The sequence below is a fragment of the Sceloporus undulatus genome, chromosome 3 (genome assembly GCF_019175285.1).
Source record: "Sceloporus undulatus isolate JIND9_A2432 ecotype Alabama chromosome 3, SceUnd_v1.1, whole genome shotgun sequence".
NCBI lineage: Eukaryota > Metazoa > Chordata > Lepidosauria > Squamata > Phrynosomatidae > Sceloporus > Sceloporus undulatus.
This window is the reverse complement of record NC_056524.1, coordinates 160790023-160809421: the sequence shown is the minus strand read 5'-3', so window position 1 is coordinate 160809421 and position 19399 is coordinate 160790023. Positions and strand designations below refer to the sequence as shown.

The 19399-nt window shown below is 40.5% G+C and overlaps 1 protein-coding gene across 2 annotated transcripts in view; it reads left to right on the top strand.

The window, feature by feature from the left end:
• The window catches only part of OPN4 (opsin 4), a 70627-nt gene extending 53909 nt beyond the window's left edge, over positions 1–16718 (top strand). For both annotated transcript variants that reach the window (XM_042456000.1, XM_042456001.1), the window contains 5 exons: positions 697–874; positions 6894–7046; positions 9478–9513; positions 10869–10907; positions 13313–16718. In XM_042456000.1, the coding sequence (XP_042311934.1) occupies positions 697–874; positions 6894–7046; positions 9478–9513; positions 10869–10907; positions 13313–13600 (694 nt within the window). In that variant the 3' untranslated portion in view covers positions 13601–16718. The remainder of the gene's footprint in view (positions 1–696; positions 875–6893; positions 7047–9477; positions 9514–10868; positions 10908–13312) is intronic.
• Positions 16719–19399: the final 2681 nt, after the last annotated feature.

The window sequence follows — 19399 nt, the reverse complement described above, 5'->3', positions numbered from 1 at the left end:
ATTAGGGCAGGGAATTCTGTGCAGAATTGAATTTAGGAAGCAATGGCCAGGTATGTTTGGGCAGGGCTGAAACCTCAGGAGGGTCATAGGTTCTCTGTCCCCACTTTGGGATGACCAAGGACCCATTCACTATACACAGTTATAACACTATGATTCCACTTTAACTGCCAAGGCTGCATCCTCTGGAATCCTCTGGTTGAGAAATGCCTCTCCCTAGCCTTCCAGCCCCAGGATTCCATAGGGCAGAACCATGGCAGTTAAAGTGGAATAATAGTGCTCTAATTGTGTAATATGAATAGGCCTTGGAAATGATTTTAGATGGAGGCTAACAATAAAAAACATGGACCAACTATACTGTTATGCAGTGCAAAAACCAAGGAGGGTAAAAATAGAAGATGATCCTCCATCCCTGAAACCATTCTGTGAATGATACCGATTGATTGCGCTATAAAAGTCTTGTTTGAAATCTGAAAACACCCCAAAAGTTGTAGAGGAGACAATTTTTGCACTCTTCATAAAGCTCACTGCTAGCTTTGTCTTTAAAGTATCGCCTGATATGCCCCTGAATGAATATGTATTTTAAGCTTGTGTGGAATCAAATTAGCATTCATAGTGTGTTTAAAGGCTTTATTTGTTTATACTCACAGTTCTGTTTAGTTAGGGAACAACGGATTCATTCAATTTCTTATCTGTTAGAATGGCGATTGCAAAGTTACTACCATGCCTTGGATCTCTGCTAAGAGTTTCCCGTAAGGACTCCAGATCTTGCAGTTACCCCTCCACCAGACGTCCCACTGTCACCAGCCAGTCCTCTGATATAAATGGGATGCCAAGAGGACACCGAAGGTTATCTTCTGTCTCAGACAGTGAATCTGTAAGGAAATACTTTATCTTCTTTGTCTTAAAATGTAGCAAAAGGGTCAGGCAGCGAGATGGGTCAGGCTATACAACAATTACTAGAGAGTTTCTCTCCCAAGGTACCATACCAGACTAACTACGAATTGTAAAGGAATAATGAATAAAACAGTATTAGAAAGCCAGATCAATATTGGCTGTATTCAGACATTCCTTCACTATTCTGACATTAATACAAGGAGAGTGTAAACGCTTGCTTCAATTTTTAGTTAACCTCACCCAAGAATTATGTCCGAACCCTACAGTATGGTTAATCTTAACTGTGGGTTTTTTCTTTTTTCTTTTTTTAATAGGTAAGACAACTTTATAAACCATGATTGTAAGGTGGTTTGTTTCAGTAAACCATTGTTAAAACTACCTACACTTTGTCTGTGTGTGGATGTAATGGCATCACTAGGCGGTGCGGGTCACACCAGGTGACACCCTAAAAGTAGAGTGATTCCACTGCTTCTCAAACACCTACTTTTTGGCAGAAATGGGCTGTGGCATTCATTTGCTTCTCTTTAAGATGCTTTAAGGGATGGTGGGAGTGGGGTGAAGCTCGATGGGAGGAGAATGGCGAGGCCCCAGAATTTTTTTAAATTAAAATTTCAAATGTTGACATTTTCAATTTTAATTTGTTTTTTTTTAAAATATTCTTTTTAAATGTTATTTAAAAGCATCACATTTTAACCAAATTTTCACTATGTATATGTAATCACATTTAGGTATGATTTTAATTTTGCTAGTTGTTTCTGTCACAACTATTAGCATTACATTCAGTGGTATAGGGGAAAGCATTACTAAGGATTCTGTATGGTGTCAAATGGGAAGAGGTCAATAGGGGTGTGTGACATCATGAGTTACCGCATCTGAGGAAGTAGACTTGAGTCTACGAAAGCTCATGCTGACAATTTCTTTCTTTCAATTAATCTCAAAGGTGCTACAGGATCTTACTGATTCTACAGACTAATATGGCTATACAGTGGACCCTTGTTATATGCTGGGGTTTGGTCCCAAGATCCCCCGTGTATAACAAAATCCATGTATGCTCAAGTGCAATTAAATATAATGACATAGCAAAATGGTGTCCCTTGTGAAAAATGGAAAATCAAGGTTTGATATTTGAAATTTATCCTTTTTTTGGAACATTTTCAAACCATGTATGCCTGAATCCGTGTATAAGAAATCTGTGTATAAGAAGGGCCGACTGTATATTTAAACTGCAGACTGTCACTCTTTACAAACATTTACGTCCATAGTGTGGTCAAGACTGTGCCTGCTCCCTGAGATGCCCACACATTCAGCATGAGAGCTAAAAAGAGAAATCTATGCACATATAACTGTCCCTGAAGTAGCCATATTATGTGGCATAGTGAAACAAGAGCCTCAAGCAGACGATGTTGGTAGCTAGCAGTTGCAGCCCTCTCCACCTGGGCCCTATAGTCCATTCACCTTCAGGAAGCAGTGGAGGAGAACACTGTTCCATTGCCAGTATTGGAGAAAGATTCCACTGTGAGTCCAGTTTGCTTTTGTTTGTGCAGTGGAGCTGGATGGCCATCTTGCCCATTCATTCAGGCTGTAAAATAACTGGGACTTGCTCTGCCTATTCTACTTTTTTGACATTATGCCAAATGTGCACTGTTGGGAATGGAGATATCAGGATATGAGCAATGCAGGAGGAGTGAGGCAAACAGATGGAGTCATCTTTCTACTCTCCATAAACAAATATGTGCAAAAGAGTATTGCCTTTTGCAGATATATCATGATAGTTCTTCAATTCACAGTTTGAATGCTGTATTACTGAGACATGTTTTTTGTTCATCCCCTATGAACACTGAATTGCTGTAGGAAACCTCAAGAATAAAGAGATTTGTGAAACCTTATAGACCAACAATTTTAATTTGGCATGATATTTCATGGACACCAGCCCTCTTCATTAGGTGCCATTCTTGAAAACTGTGAAAGCCTGTGCCAAATAGAACATGTTATATCTTTAAGGTGTGACAAGACTATGGCCTGTTACTGACTACCAAAATAAAGCTGTTTCGGGTCTCTTTGGAGGTATGCTATTTAAATGATGCATGGGTCCTAAGAGTCTGGAGGTCATGTCAAAGCCACACTCCATTCCTAAGCACTGGAGTGCAGCTTTGGTGCAGCTTCCGGATTCTTAGGGTGCATGCATCATTTAAACAGCATACCTCCAAAGAGACCTGAAGCAGCTTTTATTTTGGCAGTCTGTAACAGGCCCATGTTAGTTTTTTTTCTTGGATATACTAACATGACTATCTCCCACCCCAACATCATTACTGTTCTCAGTCACACTTGCATCTGTTTGAACAGAACATGTGAAAATAGCCAAAATGGGGGCTAAGCTACTAGGGTTGTACAGGTCTTTTTGGGTAGCAGCTCCAAAAATTGCTCACCATGCTGGCTAGAGCTGATGGCAATTGTGGGCTGAAATATCTGGGGAGCTACAGTTGTTCACCACTGGAATGGAACATCCAGCTGGGACCAAAAGAGAGCTAGAAAACTCTGGCATCTCTCTGAAAGGTACAAACCATTATTATTAAGCTCTGACTTAGGAAACATGAAAAGAGACTCTGAATTTTTAGAAGGCTCTTGCTGATTGCAACCATTACTGGATCTCATAAATGCTTCAAAATCAGCTGCCAGAGCACTGCTGGAGGACAGGTGATGGTTGGGCGGCAATGCAGCAGCAATTTTGCTTGTGGTAAAATCAGTTTTAACCTGTTTCATCCTGATCCCATCCCATGTCCAGGTCAGCGTTAAAATTGCATGCAATACAACACAGTACAGAAAGACTGGAGGTTTGGAGTGGAACTTTAGCACCTACCAGCAACAGCAACTGTTACAAAAAGTTGGAGGCTTCTGGTCACTTAGAGGCTCTTTCTTATGTGATCAGAGCCTAAAGTTTGTGTTTCTAGTTCATAAGATAATTCCTTGCACCCATTAAGAGAGTCCTGATTTGAAGGCAATTTATTATCACTACAATAATAGCATCCCTGGAAATGTTTACATGATGAAAGACACATGTTTATTAATGGAAGGTGAATACTTTTGTAAAGCGTTCTACATTTAAGAAATTCCCTGGCAAATCTAGTCAAACTGACAAATCCATCAAAGGATCATTTCTCCCCTCCAGAAGCTCTTCACAGCTTGCTGCTTCACTGCTAAGTACCACCAAATTTTACTCCTTGTGCAGAGGCTGGAAACAATTCTGAATTTTGGCACCTTTTTCTATGCTATTATAGGCATGATAGTATAGAGGGGTTTTGCCAGTCAGTTATGTGTGTATGTGTATGTTTTTAAGACAAGCTCGAAAAACACAAAAATGCTGTTATGTCCTCTAAGCTGTTTAAAAAAAAGATAATGTTTTTTTAGGAGAGGCTAAAATGCCCTGAATTCTTGCAGGGGCTTTTAACTGTGATGATTCTGAATGCCATATATTTTAAATCCCTGATTAAAATCTAACAAAGCAGATCTAGTTAACAGAAACCAAACTAAAGGTCTGTTTCCATGTAACATACCCATGTGGAAGTGAGACAACTATTTCAGCACATCCATAAATATTTTTCCATGCTCCTTGTTTTGTTTCTTTCTAATATCTTTCAGTCCTTCCTTATTCATGAGAATGGGGAGTTAAGAGTAATGCAGTCATGCAAACAGAAGCCAGTTCCTGGGTTCTGTCTGTTTTTCATGCTCTAATGTAGTAGGAGCATTAGTCTCGTGGATTTTGCATAGGACAGTGTAAGTGACCTGAAACCAACAAAAGTTTTGTTTCCTTTTCTCTCCTCATTCTTAAAAGGGTTCAACAGGGGCTGAAAGTAGTGTTCAATGGATTCTCTCAGTACATTACCAATGTGCCATTATATGGCTATATTACTGCCTTATAGTTGTCATTCACACCTATGGAAGAAGGAGAAAAAGCATTTACTGTCAGAAATAAAACTTGTGAATTTCTGGGAGGTCGAGAAGCAACTCCTTTTGAAATTCATAACCATGAAGAGCCAGTGTGGTATAATGGTTTGAGACTATTCCTCTGGAAACCATTGGATGACCTAGTGCAAGTCACTCTCTCAGCCTCAGAGGAAGGCAAAGGCAAACCTGCTTAGAACAAATCTTGGCAAGAAGACCTCATGACAAGTTAAGAGGAAAATGATTTGAAGGCACACAACAACAACCACACAACCATTAAAGGTGCAGGAGCCCTTTCTGGTTTTCATCCTCACAACACTAAGCAAATAGTCTGTTAGGAAGCCGCATAGAGGCTTGGCAGCTAATAGGCCAAGAAATCTTGAAACTCAGGCTTAAGTATTAGTTCCAAGTAGAGTAGATCCATTGAATTAATGGGATTTATCTACATATTGACTCATAAATGAATAAGTTATTCAACAGCTGATTGAACAGAGTCTAGCAATAGCAGCTTCATTTATATACCGCTTCATATTGCACTCAGCAGTCACTAAGCAGTTTACAACTGTAAGTTAATTGCCCCCATCAACCTGGGTACTCATTTTAGCAACCTCAGAGGGATGGAAGGCTGAGTCAACCCTGAGCCCCTGGCTGGAATTGAACTCACAGCCTTGTGGTTTGTGAGTGAGTGGCTGCAGCACAGGCACTTAACCATGGTGCCACCAGGACTCCTGGAGTCTATTGTTGTTAAGACTACTCAATATGACTTACATTGTGTACAGGACTCATGTGGCCCTCCAGATGTTGCTGGAGTGTAACTCCCAGCATTCCTCGCTGGCTGTGCTGGCAAACTTTCTGGAACTTGTGATACAACATTTTGATGGCCATAGGATGCCCACTTCTAATTTAAGTTGCAGTCACCCAAACCAGAACCTCCACCCAGAAACTGCGAGCGGTGAGACTGACCCACCAAAGGACCACCACCCCCAAGGGCCTCATGCTCCAGAGAGCCACCTTGTTGATCAAGGCAACTCACCTAGTGCAAATGAGTGCAAGACAAAGAGCTGCTAGGGTCCAAGCCAAACTGCCCCCATTAAGACTCTTTACTGTCTTTACACAAGACCTTGTCCCTTTTCAGATATAGATATATCTGTTGAAAGTGATCTTATGAGCTGGAAGCAGAGCTGATCCAGCTAGTTACCATGTCGTATTGCCAGCTCAAAAAGAATCTCCCAGCACTAGTGCATTGCTATACAACTGATTGAAACCAGCATTGAAGAGGGCTCATCGAAAATAACAAGCAGAAATTGGAAAAGGACTATAGTTCACAGAATCCCCAACCAACATGGCTAGTATGGATTCTGGGAGTTGTAGTTCAAATAGTAACTTTTCCACGTTCTGAGAGCAAATGATCTTTCTGTGGTTCTGCCACTCCAGCTTAACCCACCACAGTGATTGCATGTGGCTGGGCCAACCCCACTCCCTACCCTGGAGCCTCCCCTTGTCCCCTGAATTCCTGATGACAGTCAGGACATGTACATCAGGTGAGGAGAATGTGTGGCCCTCCAGAACTTATTGGACTGGAGTTTCCATAATTATTCACCATTAACTATGGTAGGCAAGGTTGATGGAAGTTGCAGTCTAATAACAACTGGTGGGCCATGTGCTCCCTGTTGCTGATATAGAGGAATTGTGCAAATTATTAGTGGTAGTAAGTAATGCCAAGGATTGAAGATTAACCAGTATGCAGATGAGCACACCAGTTGAAGGTTTAAGTCTAATGTTCTCCCTAATACCATTCTTTGAGTTCTATTTTCCCTGAAGGAGCACTTATATATTCATCATACATACAAAGCCCATTAGCAGCCTCAACGGGCACAATCCAGAAACTGCCTTTCTGCTTGAATCTGCTGATCCTATAAACTGGTCCTGTGACAGACTTTCTTGATAACCTTTTCCTATTTCTGTTTTTTTTTTTATTAGCCTCATTTGGTGTCTATCTTAAGTGCTTGTTAGACAGTAATTAAACTTTCTAAAGCTTTCTTGTTGGCATACCACTGCAGGACTGGACTGACACAGAAGCTGACATCGGTAGCATGAATTCCAGAGGCACTAGTGGGACAGTTTCCTACAAAATGGGTGAAGACACAGCTGAAACCAATGACATCAAAGTCAAATCTAAACTGAAAAGCCACGATTCGGGGATTTTTGAAAGGGTAACTAAATTTTGTATTTTCAGATCATACAGGTTCAACGATCTCTGCATTATTCCATATCATATTCCACTTTGGAACATTTTTGCCTGTTCTTCTTTCCTTGCCCTGTAAATGAAAGACAAATAGAGCTAAATAAAGTGCTTTATCTGTGAATGACCTCCCATTCATGAGAAATATCCAATGTACATACCAGTTTTCCTCTATAGAAAGTACAGCAAATCTGTGTATTATGCAGACACGAGTGCCTTTGTGACATTACTCCAACCTTATCCTGCTTCTCTTGCCTATTGGCCCAATTGCAACAATCTCTAGCATTAACTGACAAGGGATTGCTGTGTATTTTATCTTGCTAATTTAAAAAGAGAAGTGACTCTCACCTCTGATTATGTTTCTCTCCTACATTTGCTGTGGCCTTTGGCCATCTCTGCTACACCGGAAAGCTGGATGTCTTTTACTACTAATATTAGGAGGAGTGGGATTGCTACATTGGAAAACAAATGCATTTTAATTGAAAACCAACTTGTCTCAAAATGTAAGGGATGACGACACACAGATGAAAACAGGCTTTTCAGAAGCTGTCACTGTTTGACAAGTAAAAAGGAAAGTGTGCTCATGGCAGATAGATCAGGCTTTGTTAAAAAAAGAAAGAAAAGAAAGCACTGTGTTGTTTATGCATGTGTCACACTTCCATCAACAGTCACTCTCAGGTCTTGACAATTTCTCACATCTCACAACTAGCGATGTAAAGAATCCTTGCAATTTTTAAAAAATCCTTGACAAGAAAAGAAGCCTTGAGATGTAAAGATAATGTGGTGAGAAAATGGATAGCTACTGCAAGATTTTTCATAATTTGGGACCTCATAAAGCGTACATTTTTAAGGACAAAGCCAACATTTTTGTGTAGAAACCAACATTACGTTGCACAAAATACACTGGCTTCTGGGCAAAACTTCTTTAAAAAAAATGTACAAACTAGTATTACACACACAGTCCCAGAGTGTGAAAAATGAACAGCGAGTAGAAAGCCTTTGAAATTATTTGCTTTTGCATACCAGAAAGAAAGATTTGCATACCTACTCAGAACATGATGTTTTTTATAATATAGCACTCAGCCTAAAAGAACAATGGTAGTACAACACACACACACACACACACACACACACAAAATCTAGACTCTTCTGGAGTTGTTTATAACTGCAATTCAGAGTGACATCTGTTTATTGGGCCCTCATCCTGAATTTTGGATAGCAGCTTGATGTGCACAAGTTTAACAGGTAAAGCTTTCTTACCACTGGTGTCCTTGCTGGGGAAAAGACTCTTGAGCACTTCAACCAAAGTGAGAGCAAAAAGGTGGCAACACAGGTAGAATTAAACACAGAAACAATAACTTCCAGCATTCTATTCCTAGCTTTCCAATATCCTCTGTTATTCTTGTGCTCATACCAAGTTTCAGCTTCAATGGACTATTTTTTGCCTTGCTTTATTTATATTTTTATTATATTTTCCCCCTATTGCTTGTCTTCATATGGTGACTTTTGTTTTGGAAAAATGGAAATGGCTATTTTGCTTCCCTGTAACCGCAGCCATGTCCATAAATGATGCATTCCTATAAATAGTGGCTAGAAGGGAACAAAGCAACTGTGTGCAGCCAGGGCTGTTGCTAGCTTCTCCCCTCTTCTCTTCATCTCCGCCAGTGCACTTCATTCAGCCTATAACCTTTCTCTCCTGTCGGGCACTTTTGTTTGTGAAAGTGCTTCCTTTTGTGCTCAGTACTTTGTTGCTCTTTCACCAACACCCCCTTCTCATCCTTTCTCCTGCTTTCTGCTCTGTGTGCTCACAGTTTGGACTTGTTGGAGTTGGGGCATGAGCTGCATTTGCCTACTATGGCTTTTATGTATGTATGTATGTATGTATGTATGTATGTATGTATGTATGTATTTCAGTGCATAGACCTCAGTTTCACTGCACCCAACACAACTTATTATTAGTGAGGGGAATGCTATACATGGCTGTAGCTATGGGAGGGATGAGTGCATTGGCCATCTGAGTTAGAATGCTGCTCCCCAATAAAATTTCCTTCAGTCTCCAAATTTCTAACATCACCAAGAGTAAGACACTAAAAACCATTCTCATCTAGAACTTTTTTATTTGCTGTGTTCACATTCCCTTCGCCACTTTGCCGGCCCCTTCTGTTTGGAAGCCTAAACTGCATTTCTAAATAACTCAACTGAATTTCTAAGTTACTACAAGGAAGAAGGAAAATTTCATGGAGGGTGAAGAATTCTTTTGGAGGGGGGCAATGATTCATTTTAAAGTAGCCTGCTTCTGCTGCAGTCAGAGATGGGTAGAATATGTTGTGACAAGTGCAAAAATAATCTAGGCTACAATTTGACACTGCTGCTACTGTATTTCCCTCCCTCTTCTTTTGTAGACTTCCGTGGATGCAGATGACATTTCTATGGTGGAGGTGAATATCACGGATTTCTATTTTCCTCTAGTAGTAAGCTGAAAAAGTAGCATAATGTTTTCAGGAATTAGACATACCAGAAAAAGAAATACCATCTTACCATACACTAACCTCTTGCTAATAGAGGTACTCCATATAGTTCAAATACCTGTCTCTTTCTGTGCTGAAATGCAGCAGTCATGGTAGTAATCATGTTAGTAGCATTACACATTATTACATTCCATAACTGAGTATTTACTTCCTGATGTAAATGTAAACAGTGCAATGCTGGAAGCATTGTCCATTTCGGGAGGTTGGTCTATTTACTCTGGCATTTTTCTTGGTTAAAAGAGGCAAAACTATTTTTAAAAATCTGTCTTGTTCTGTTCAAGGAGGTCTCCCCTCACTCTGTGGTCTCCTTTCACTAGAGGACAGACCCATTTCCCTTAAGAGGGAGGCTGTGGTTACCCCTCATGTCCCTTTGGATTAGTGACAGCTGGTGTTTTCCATGTCAATTGTGTGGTGAATCCACTCTTGGAGCAAAAACAAAAACAAACCGTATCATGTTGGTCATACTTCAAAGTGCAATAACATCCAAAATCCACAAAACAGTGATGCCTTTATTTGGTCAACTGACCTGTATTTTATGTATATTATGCATTTTGGTTGGCCCAATAAAGATATCACTGTTTTGTGGATTTTGGATGTTATTGTGAAGTTGAAGGCTTTCACTGCCGGAATCCATAGTTTTTGGGGGGATTTTGGGTTATGTGGCTGTTTTCTGGAAGAGTTTATTCCTAACGTTTTGTCAGCATCTGTGGCTGGCATCTTCAGAGAATGGTGGCATGGGAGTGAGTGGGTATATATACACACACACACACACACACACACACACACACACACTGTGTGACCCTTGGTTGAGAGGAAGTGATTTACATGTTAATCTCTGTTACTGTTCTTTACTATTGAGTAAGTGATTCATTTTGATTGATGGCTTGCTAGTAGGAAAGGGCAATTCACTCTCTCTCAGGCTCTGTTCCCAATTCTCGGGTTTGTTGCCAAAATCAACTTTCAGTCCAATCACACATGCATGCAAATAAAGCTGCTGGTCTGTACATGCTAAAATATTCAGCCACATTTATATCTCCATATGTATGTGTAGGATTAAGCTACAAATTTTAGATTCCTCTGCTGTGCAACTTATTTGGGACTTCGGTGAGATTTACCTCTTAGTTAAGATGTACTGGAACAGGCTAGTTATTTAAGATATATGTATAGATCAAAGACGACTATTCCAGTTAACCTATTCAACAACAAAATAGAACTTATTCCCATGAGTGGATAATTTTGTACAATTATTAATTGTGTTTGTGTAGGACTTACCCTTTGGAGCCTATAACTATGAAGATAGTCTGGTAAGTTACGTTCCAATTTTGTGTGTTTGTTTTAACAGTCTGTGGCATAAGTTGTTTGCGTCCCCATTGGGATGGACTGAGGAGGTGTATTTAGAGTGCACACAAAAGGGATGGCCTGTGCTAATGAATCTTGGGCAAAGATTGTGGTGTGAATGTTCAGTAAAACCAGGAACCAAAACAATCAGAGGAGGAAGTAATAAAGACTGGCAAGCTAGCAAACATGGCTTGATCTACTGTATGCAGTACACTGACTAGAGACAGCTACTTTGTTTCTACGTTGGTGGCGGGATGGGCAACCCACTCTGAATTTTAGTCCAAATGTTAAAGGAGCAATCCAAGATACTACCCAAAGTGCTATCCTCAAAACAGGCTCAGCATCTTGGACAAGCCCTTTAAATTTCAGAGTAAAACTTAGAATGGAGTCACTGCTCCAGTGAGATGCAAGCCACCAACACAATCCCTTTTTTAAACCTCTGGGCATGTGCAATAATGAACAGTCCCAAGTGGATATATAAAGGTACCAAAAGATACCTTCATCTAATATAATTAGGTTTGGATGAATGGTGTGATGCAAATGTGCACTCCTATCGGCTACAGTTGTACATGGATTTTCATCAGTGGATTGGGTTGACTGGCCAAAAATGTCCTGCTCTGAATAAAAGACCTATGGGGCCTTAGCTGTATGCTCAGATAATTCGATTCCACAACAGTTTGACACAATAATGATAGTTAATGTAAGCTGACTATCTCTAATTTTTCCCCCAGTCCTTAGTTTCAAACTGGGTCTGGCCTGTATGTGGCAGAATGAAAAGATTAGGCTGTATTCTTTATCCGTGGTACACTTGTTTTCTTCTTGCAGGCAGGAGAATTCAAAAATAGTATATACTCCCATCTGCAGTCTAGTGCTTCAGTCCATTCTACCATCATCTGTAGTGAAACTTGGAATCATTACATAGCCTAGCTAGCCACGTTAGTGTTTGTTTTTGCTTTACAATTTTCATTTGTTGTTGATAACGTATGCCTTCAAGTCATTTCTGACTTATGGTGACCCTAAAGCGAACCCTATCATGGGGTTTTCTTGGCATGATTTGTTCAGAGGAGGTTTGCCATGCCTTCCCCTGAGGCTGAGAAAGTGATTTGCCAAAGATCAGATTCGAATCCTGGTCTCCAGTGGCATGGTCCAGCACTCAAGCCACTATACCAGGCTGGCTCTCTAGTCTCCAGTATTTCAAAGATGAAATAGGACATCCCAGCAACATCAAAGTGTGGTCAAGATAGCAAAGGTTATTAATAAGGAAGAATACAAAAGCTAGGAGAGTCTGCAGCAGTTTACCTTTGCCTGAGCCTACAGGAAAGGGCAAGACTCTGCCCCTTCCTCTCCTCTCCTCTCCTCTCCTCTCCTCTCCTCTCCTCTCCTCTCCTCTCCTCTCCTCTCCTCTCCTCTCCTCTCCTCTCCTCTCCTCTCGCCCCTGCTGTGTCAATGGATTGCATACAATTTTTGCACTTTGAACTCATTTTGCAGCAATTGAATTAAGCAGAGCACAAAGGGGGGAAATGGGAGAAGGAGACAAATTGAGACATTTTTAAAGCAGCTGGAAAAATGGGAGAACAGATTAATCAGGACTATCCATGCTAGGTAGATACAGTTGGATGGTGTGCATTTATAAAATATGCCACTGTTAACTTTAGTACTGTAGCACATTATTAAAACATACATTTTATAATTATTTTACTTTTTAAAAACATTTAAAGCATAGGAAAGTGGCCCAAAATTGCTTCCCACCCATGGAATTAAAAATGTTTAGGGAATATTGAGGAAACATTATTCATAATCCCCAGCAGATAATGGCTGCAGCCCAACATATTCTCAGCATAGTGTAAATGCCTAAATGTGGAGAGATGCTGCACCAGCATTACGCAGCTCTCTTGCAGACTAGCAACATTGCACAGCACATGGCAATGACTGGGTGCCATTGTGCAATGTGAAATTGACAACTGCAGTGAACAATGTGTCATGTGCAACAGCATTGTGAAATGTTCTGTACATAAACATAATGCACAATGTCCATGTATGTGCAGCTCTGCTTCTGCCACTATCAGCAGAATAAATACGTTGTGCTATGGCAAATACTTTAGCTTTCATACATAGTGCCACTTATGCATGCATGCATCACCACTGCCATAAATAAAATTGCCTCTCTTTCTTCTTTGTAGCTTATTTTGTTTTGTTTTTTCTCTCTTAGCTTACTTCACTCTTCTTGTGTATATTAATCTGAAACATGTTTTGACTTGGCAAGATAACTCCTCAGAGTGCCGTCTCAAAAATAATGTGTTGTTTTCTCTTTTCATGGGCTGCTGCCAACTGAAGCACATCATGTGTTTAAATTTTCTCTTTGATACTTAAGACAGGTGAAGATCTGAATGTTTTTGGATGGCGAAGGGAAAATTCTTATTACAAGCCATCTGCTTCAAGCCAGATACCCAGCATCATTGTGACCTTCAGCAATGTCCAGAGAACAGACCTGCCTTTGGAGACCAGCTCTGGTGCCTTGTGCTCCAGGATCAGTGGCTATAGCTGGGAAAAAGACACCAATAACCCACTTGAGTGGCTGTGCCAGGGTAGTGCCTTAGCTCCTACTTCTGAAAGAAACATGTGCCAGCTCAGTGTGGAAAACCTTGCAAGACATCTTTGAAATGGGCAGTTCCATGATTGGATTGGAGAAGGACAATCCCTTTTCCTCTAAAGATATGAAACCTGTTCTCTAAAGCTAGAAGAAGTAAAAGAAGCTAACACTTCAGCTTCTTATGGTAGTTTGTTTGCTACGTCAGTGTTGATTCCACTCTTACCTTCAGTAAAACAATATTATTTTTTGGATTTGTATGGTTTCAGGCTCTGATCAGAGGCTTGTGGAGATATAGGTAACTAGAAACCCCATGGCCTCTGGATGCATCACCCTCCATGCATCCATTGCTTTCTCCTGAACCTCAAGTCCCACCTTGCAGTATGATCAGCAACAGACTTCTGTCAGACTCTACTCCTTACACACCTTATGGATATCAGCTACAAGGCCAGTGCAAGAAATCCTGTTTCTTGGAGTAAAGGACAAAATGGTAGTTACATTTCAACACACATAGAGATAAAAAAAAAAAACCACCACACACACAATATAGAAACTGATAAGTGGCAGCATAAGCTTGATTCAACATGAGGTGTTGGGAGTTGATGGAAAAAAGCTAAGACAGGGTAGAAGACAGGACACATTTTTATACACTACCACCTGCTGCCTGAGGAGGCTGCCTTAGTCTACCTAATGGTAGGGCCAGCACTGCCAGCTGTTCACTCCTTTGTGTGGCTCAGGAGTGGATCAAAAATGGGATAGAAGAGCTAATGTTTTTACAAGTGGAGGATGGCTACTGAAAAACTCCTGTTGCTTTTCACACAGGGAAAGAGGAAGTTTAAAGCATCCCTTCGTGTTTGTCCCTTCCATCTTTTCTCAGTTGAAAAATATGGTCCCATTTTTTTAAAAAAATTGCTGAGAAAGGGGCCCATGTGTATGTTTGTCTTCATATATGTATGCTCTTGCATTGACTCTGCAGTCAAGTGATGGTGTGCTTCTTCCTGATGTTTTTATAAGGCACCCACTGTATCTTTTCAATAGGAAAAAAATAGCAGAAAAGAAGTAATGAGAAAGAAGTTTCCCTACCTAGTTGTTTTAAAGTAGGCCATGTCTATGGGAGCAGTGCTCCTTTGCCCCATGTATATCACATCCCCACAGTTTTCCTGCCAAGAGTACTACAAGCAGAGGTATGAGATAATCTGCCTGAATGTGGGTTCACATATGACCATTGTGTGGATAGTCTATGCCTCTGGATCACATTTACTCATGCACAGATTACACCTGTCAGGCACCAGGTCCCTAGCCATCTCCATGGTAGAGACAGCAGCCTTCCCCATTTGGATGCCCTCCTGGGTTCCCTATGGACTCTCATAATCTCCCATAATCTACAAAGCTAGCCTAAATGCTCAGATGCTCAGATACTGTTCCTATAGCCAGAGCAGCTGCCCTGGAAGTTCAGAAGGATCACGTAGTGATTAGTCAATGTCCTGAGTGGTTTTCCACAACCATAAGATACACAGACATAGATGGACCTTGTAGCTCTATAGGAAGCAATGACATAGGATAGAATTCATGATGCACTATAGCTCAGTGGTAGAGCTAGAGAGACTATGTTGTGTCATGCTTTACAGAGGATGGTGTTCTATTTGAAGGTCAATCCAGACTATTATAAGCATGGTTTAAAGAAAGGTTAGCAGAGATCTTGAAATTCTCCATCAGTGGCTAGCTTCTGTACAGCAAACTGAGTAGGCTCCTGGTCATAGTTTTCCCACTACAGTGATATGACTGTGTGCATTTATTTAAACTATGGGAATCTTTTCCAAATTTGCATCTCTACATGTGAATTAGCATACTCTTTTTGTCCCCTTTTGTGCACATACTGACAGCCTCGAACCCATGCTTTGATTGCTGAAGGTCCTTGCTTCAATCTCGCATCCTCCACTAGGGCTAAGAAGATCTCTGTTTTAAACACTAGAGAGAGACTCTCTATCAGTGCAGAACAGCTTTTCCCTAGCCTGGTGCCCTCCACATATATTGAGTATAGATCCCATCAGCTTGTGGATGCCAAGTGTAGTCAACAGTAAGCTGAATGGACAAATGATCTGACTCAGTATGAGCTATATTTCTAGTCCTGATTCCCAAAATCAGAAGAATATGTGGTATCTGTATCCTACCTTGAACTTTTCTCCTTCAGCCATCAGCCTTGCATGGAAGTGGTGCTGTATATTGCAAGCCTTCTTTCAGCCCTATAGTAATCGTTGCCAATTCAAGGGTAAGGCCCAGATGGATAGTACTGTGTCTGTAGTTAGTAGCATAAGTGGCAGTGGACTTAGTTCTTTCTGAATGGAAGCATGGATAACTATTCTGCCATTATCAGAGAAAGACTATAAAGTGCTTGTCTGGTTTCCTAGTGGTGAGATACTTTTTTTTAATGGCCCATATACATATCAATCCACTCGTACATCAGTTCCACAGGGATGGATTTCATTGGTAGTGCTTATTGGCATCCATCTACAGTCTCTTCATGACACAATGTACTCTAGCCATAGTGTGGGGAATCCAAACCCAAGGCCTAAAATAGGTCAGCCGCCTCAATTGCATTAGCTGCTTCGAATGCATTTTGTAGAGAGGCGGGATATAAATAAATTTTATTATGTATTATTATTATTTTATTATTATTGTCTATCATAGTGACCAATGACAATAGTGGGAATAGATCCATCATGTGAAGGCTATTTCAAAAGGTCTCAGTATTATAACTCCAATATGTATTCTGGGCTTCTCTCACAAATAGGTCAAGACATGAAACTGTGTTGTGCTGGGAACTTGAAGCCTAAGGGATGAATGGGGCTGTTCAGTCTTTGGGTGACTACCACTCATGTCTGGGCTGTGAGGGAACTAAAAAAACCCAGTGAAATCAAACACAAAAAATACCTTGACAAAACAAGGATAAAACTAGTGATGTTGTATTTCCTGCCCCATAAAAAAGCTTCCAGGTCAAGCTTTCTCATGGGCCTGAACAACCAAGGGGTTTTACAGCTCCATTCTCTGTGATGGGGTCTACCCTCCTTCCTCCTCTACTCTTGAAAGTTACAGAGGTTCTATCTGATAGAAGGCAGGGTCAGGAAAGCAAAAGGCCCTGTACATTTTTGTAATTGGGACTGAGTTATTCATCATGTACCTGAGATGTATTTTGTGGTATCGTATGATTTTGAATATCTAGATGTTCTTCTCTTTTTGAAAAATAAAAATATATTATATATAAACATTTACAATCTCTTTACGGGTTGCCAAATATCTGTGTTTCTTTGCGTTGATATCTTTCCTTCTCATTATTACTTTGAGACCAAAAACAAGATTATGAGGTCAATGAGGAACAGCAAAAATATTTTTCAGAAACAAAGATGATTGCTTGCGAGCAAAATAAAAAAGATGAAAGAGATCTATTATAATTCCTCCATGTTTCTGTCAATGCAGGATATTGGTCTCAGAAAGAAGGCACACTGATATTAACTGATTGAAGAGAGATTCAACTGTAGCAAGTGAGAAACCAAATTAGAAAAACAGATGTGACTTGACTCAGCTGAGATCTCTAACCCATTTCCTCCCCATCCCAAAGTAAATTTGGTTCCCTACACCTTTACACCAACACACACACATATCCTGCCCTTTCCTTCACACAATTAACAGGGGAAAGAAGCAGTGAATGAATACAATGTCAACATACTGAAACCATTCACAGCTAATAATGACAGGATGATGATCTAAGTACTACACTTTTGGTGAAATGAGGGACATAAAGATGCAAAATTGTGTCACTGGCCATCAGCCTTTTAATGGTTAAATGTGTCATTCATTCTCATTCATCACCTTCCCTCTTTCCTTTTGGTATATAAACAGACTAACAGTGCTCTCTTTGAAAACCTTTTATTCATCATTATATTTCATGATGCTGTGGTTCTATGCCTTTAAGTCATTTACAGCTTATGCTGACCTCAAAGAGTTTATCACACAGGACGGATCCTGTGCAGAAACTGAATTTAAATCGGACAAACCTGAAAAGGTGAGTGGATTTTCAGATGATGTCAGGGTTAACCTGAACAGAAAGTGGACAAAACCTGCTAAAGTGGGTTGATCTTCACATGACGTAAGGATTAATGAGCATTAATGTGACATTAATTGGAACAGTAAGTAAACAAAACCTGCTCCTTTTTACTTTCTGGAAATCCCCAAAGTAAAAAGGAGCAGGCTTTGTCAACTTTCCATTCAGTTAATGTTGCGTTATTGCTTATTAACCTCAATGTGTCTGAAAATCAACCCGCTTTTGTGGTTTTTTTCTGGATTTTTAAATCCCGTTTCTGCACAGGATCTGTCCTGTGTGATAAACTCCCAAGACAAAGGTACCACAGGGGTTTCTTGGCAAGATATGTTCAGAGGTGGTTTTTCCATTTTCTTCTTCTGAGGCTGAGAGGGTGTGACTTGCCTAAGTCACCCAGGGTTTTTTATAATGAAGTCTTCAAAGACTTAGAGTCAGGAGACAGGCGGCTAAACACCACCCCTGTATGTTCTGGGTTGGTGCTGCAGCAGCACTGACCTGCTCCCTAAAAGAAGCTGCTCTGAGCAGCTTCTTTGAAAGGGCATCACAGGTGTGCTTGTGTGCCATGATGATTCCCCTTCCAGCCTACACCGTTTGGGCACTGCATCACATGTGTGTCATCATGGCGTAACCCATATGGATGGGCATGCACCAAAATGGCACCCGGATGCCGGCAGAAGGGCTTTGAGTGTGTGCACGCTCAGCCCTATTTCAATCCTAGTTTGGGCCCAGGCCGGCATAAAGTGCCAGTCTGTATCGGCCCGTAGTCCAAAGCCCAAACCACAGCACCATGGTAGCTCTCTATGTTTCATACACTGAACTGAATTATACTGCAATTATATTATTATATTAATTTAATGGCAATTAATTCTGAAGCCCTTAATGGTTTAGAATTTGTCTTCCTAAGAAAGCCAGTTGAAATCCTGTGGACATGGCACTATCCTTTATAATCCTGATATATGCCGTTTTTGAAAGGTTCAGAATTTCCAGTCAGAGAGCTCTAAGGCTTCTCCATACTGTGAATCACTGGATTTTGTAGGATGGAGCCATGGCAATTAACATGACCTCAAAGTGTTATAATTGTGTAGTGTGACAGAGACCTGAATTCAATGACATTTACCTCTAGATAAATGTGTATCAGACTACCACCCTAGTTTAGGTGTACTGCACATCATCTCAGTTGCTCTGGAAAGGCACCGAAACAAACTTAAATGAACACTGAGCCCCAGCAGCTGAAGAACCTGTGAGGTTTGAAAGACCTCAAGAAACTGTATGCTAATGTAGTGTATGTTTTGTATTTACAATGGAGAGGAAAGAGACATTGCTGCAGTGCGGTAGAGAATCTGCTAAATGCTTCCGGCTTCTCATGAAATGTATTTCTGTTCAACAACATTGGTACTTTCAATATTCTTCATTGCTGTGCAACAACTTTACTTGCGGTGGGTACTAAGGGAATGCTTCCCTGGCAAGTAATGCCTTCTGTATCTAGAGTGCAATGTTCAGTTTGTACCAGAGAAGATTCTGTAGCTATAAAAAGAACTACAGCTGTTAGAGTGTGTCTGCTTACAAGAAGATTGAAATGTGGGTATTAATTAGTGAATAACTTGCTCCTTGTGTAACTTGTGTGTATAGACTATAGTTCTCTATCCATTCTTAACATTTCAGGACGGTAGTTTTAGAAATCTATACTTGAACAGGAGATCAAGTACTTTAGACCAAGGAAAGCGTAAGGGATTTGTTCTGCCAAGTTTTTTTTTAATGAATACATCCAATTTGCA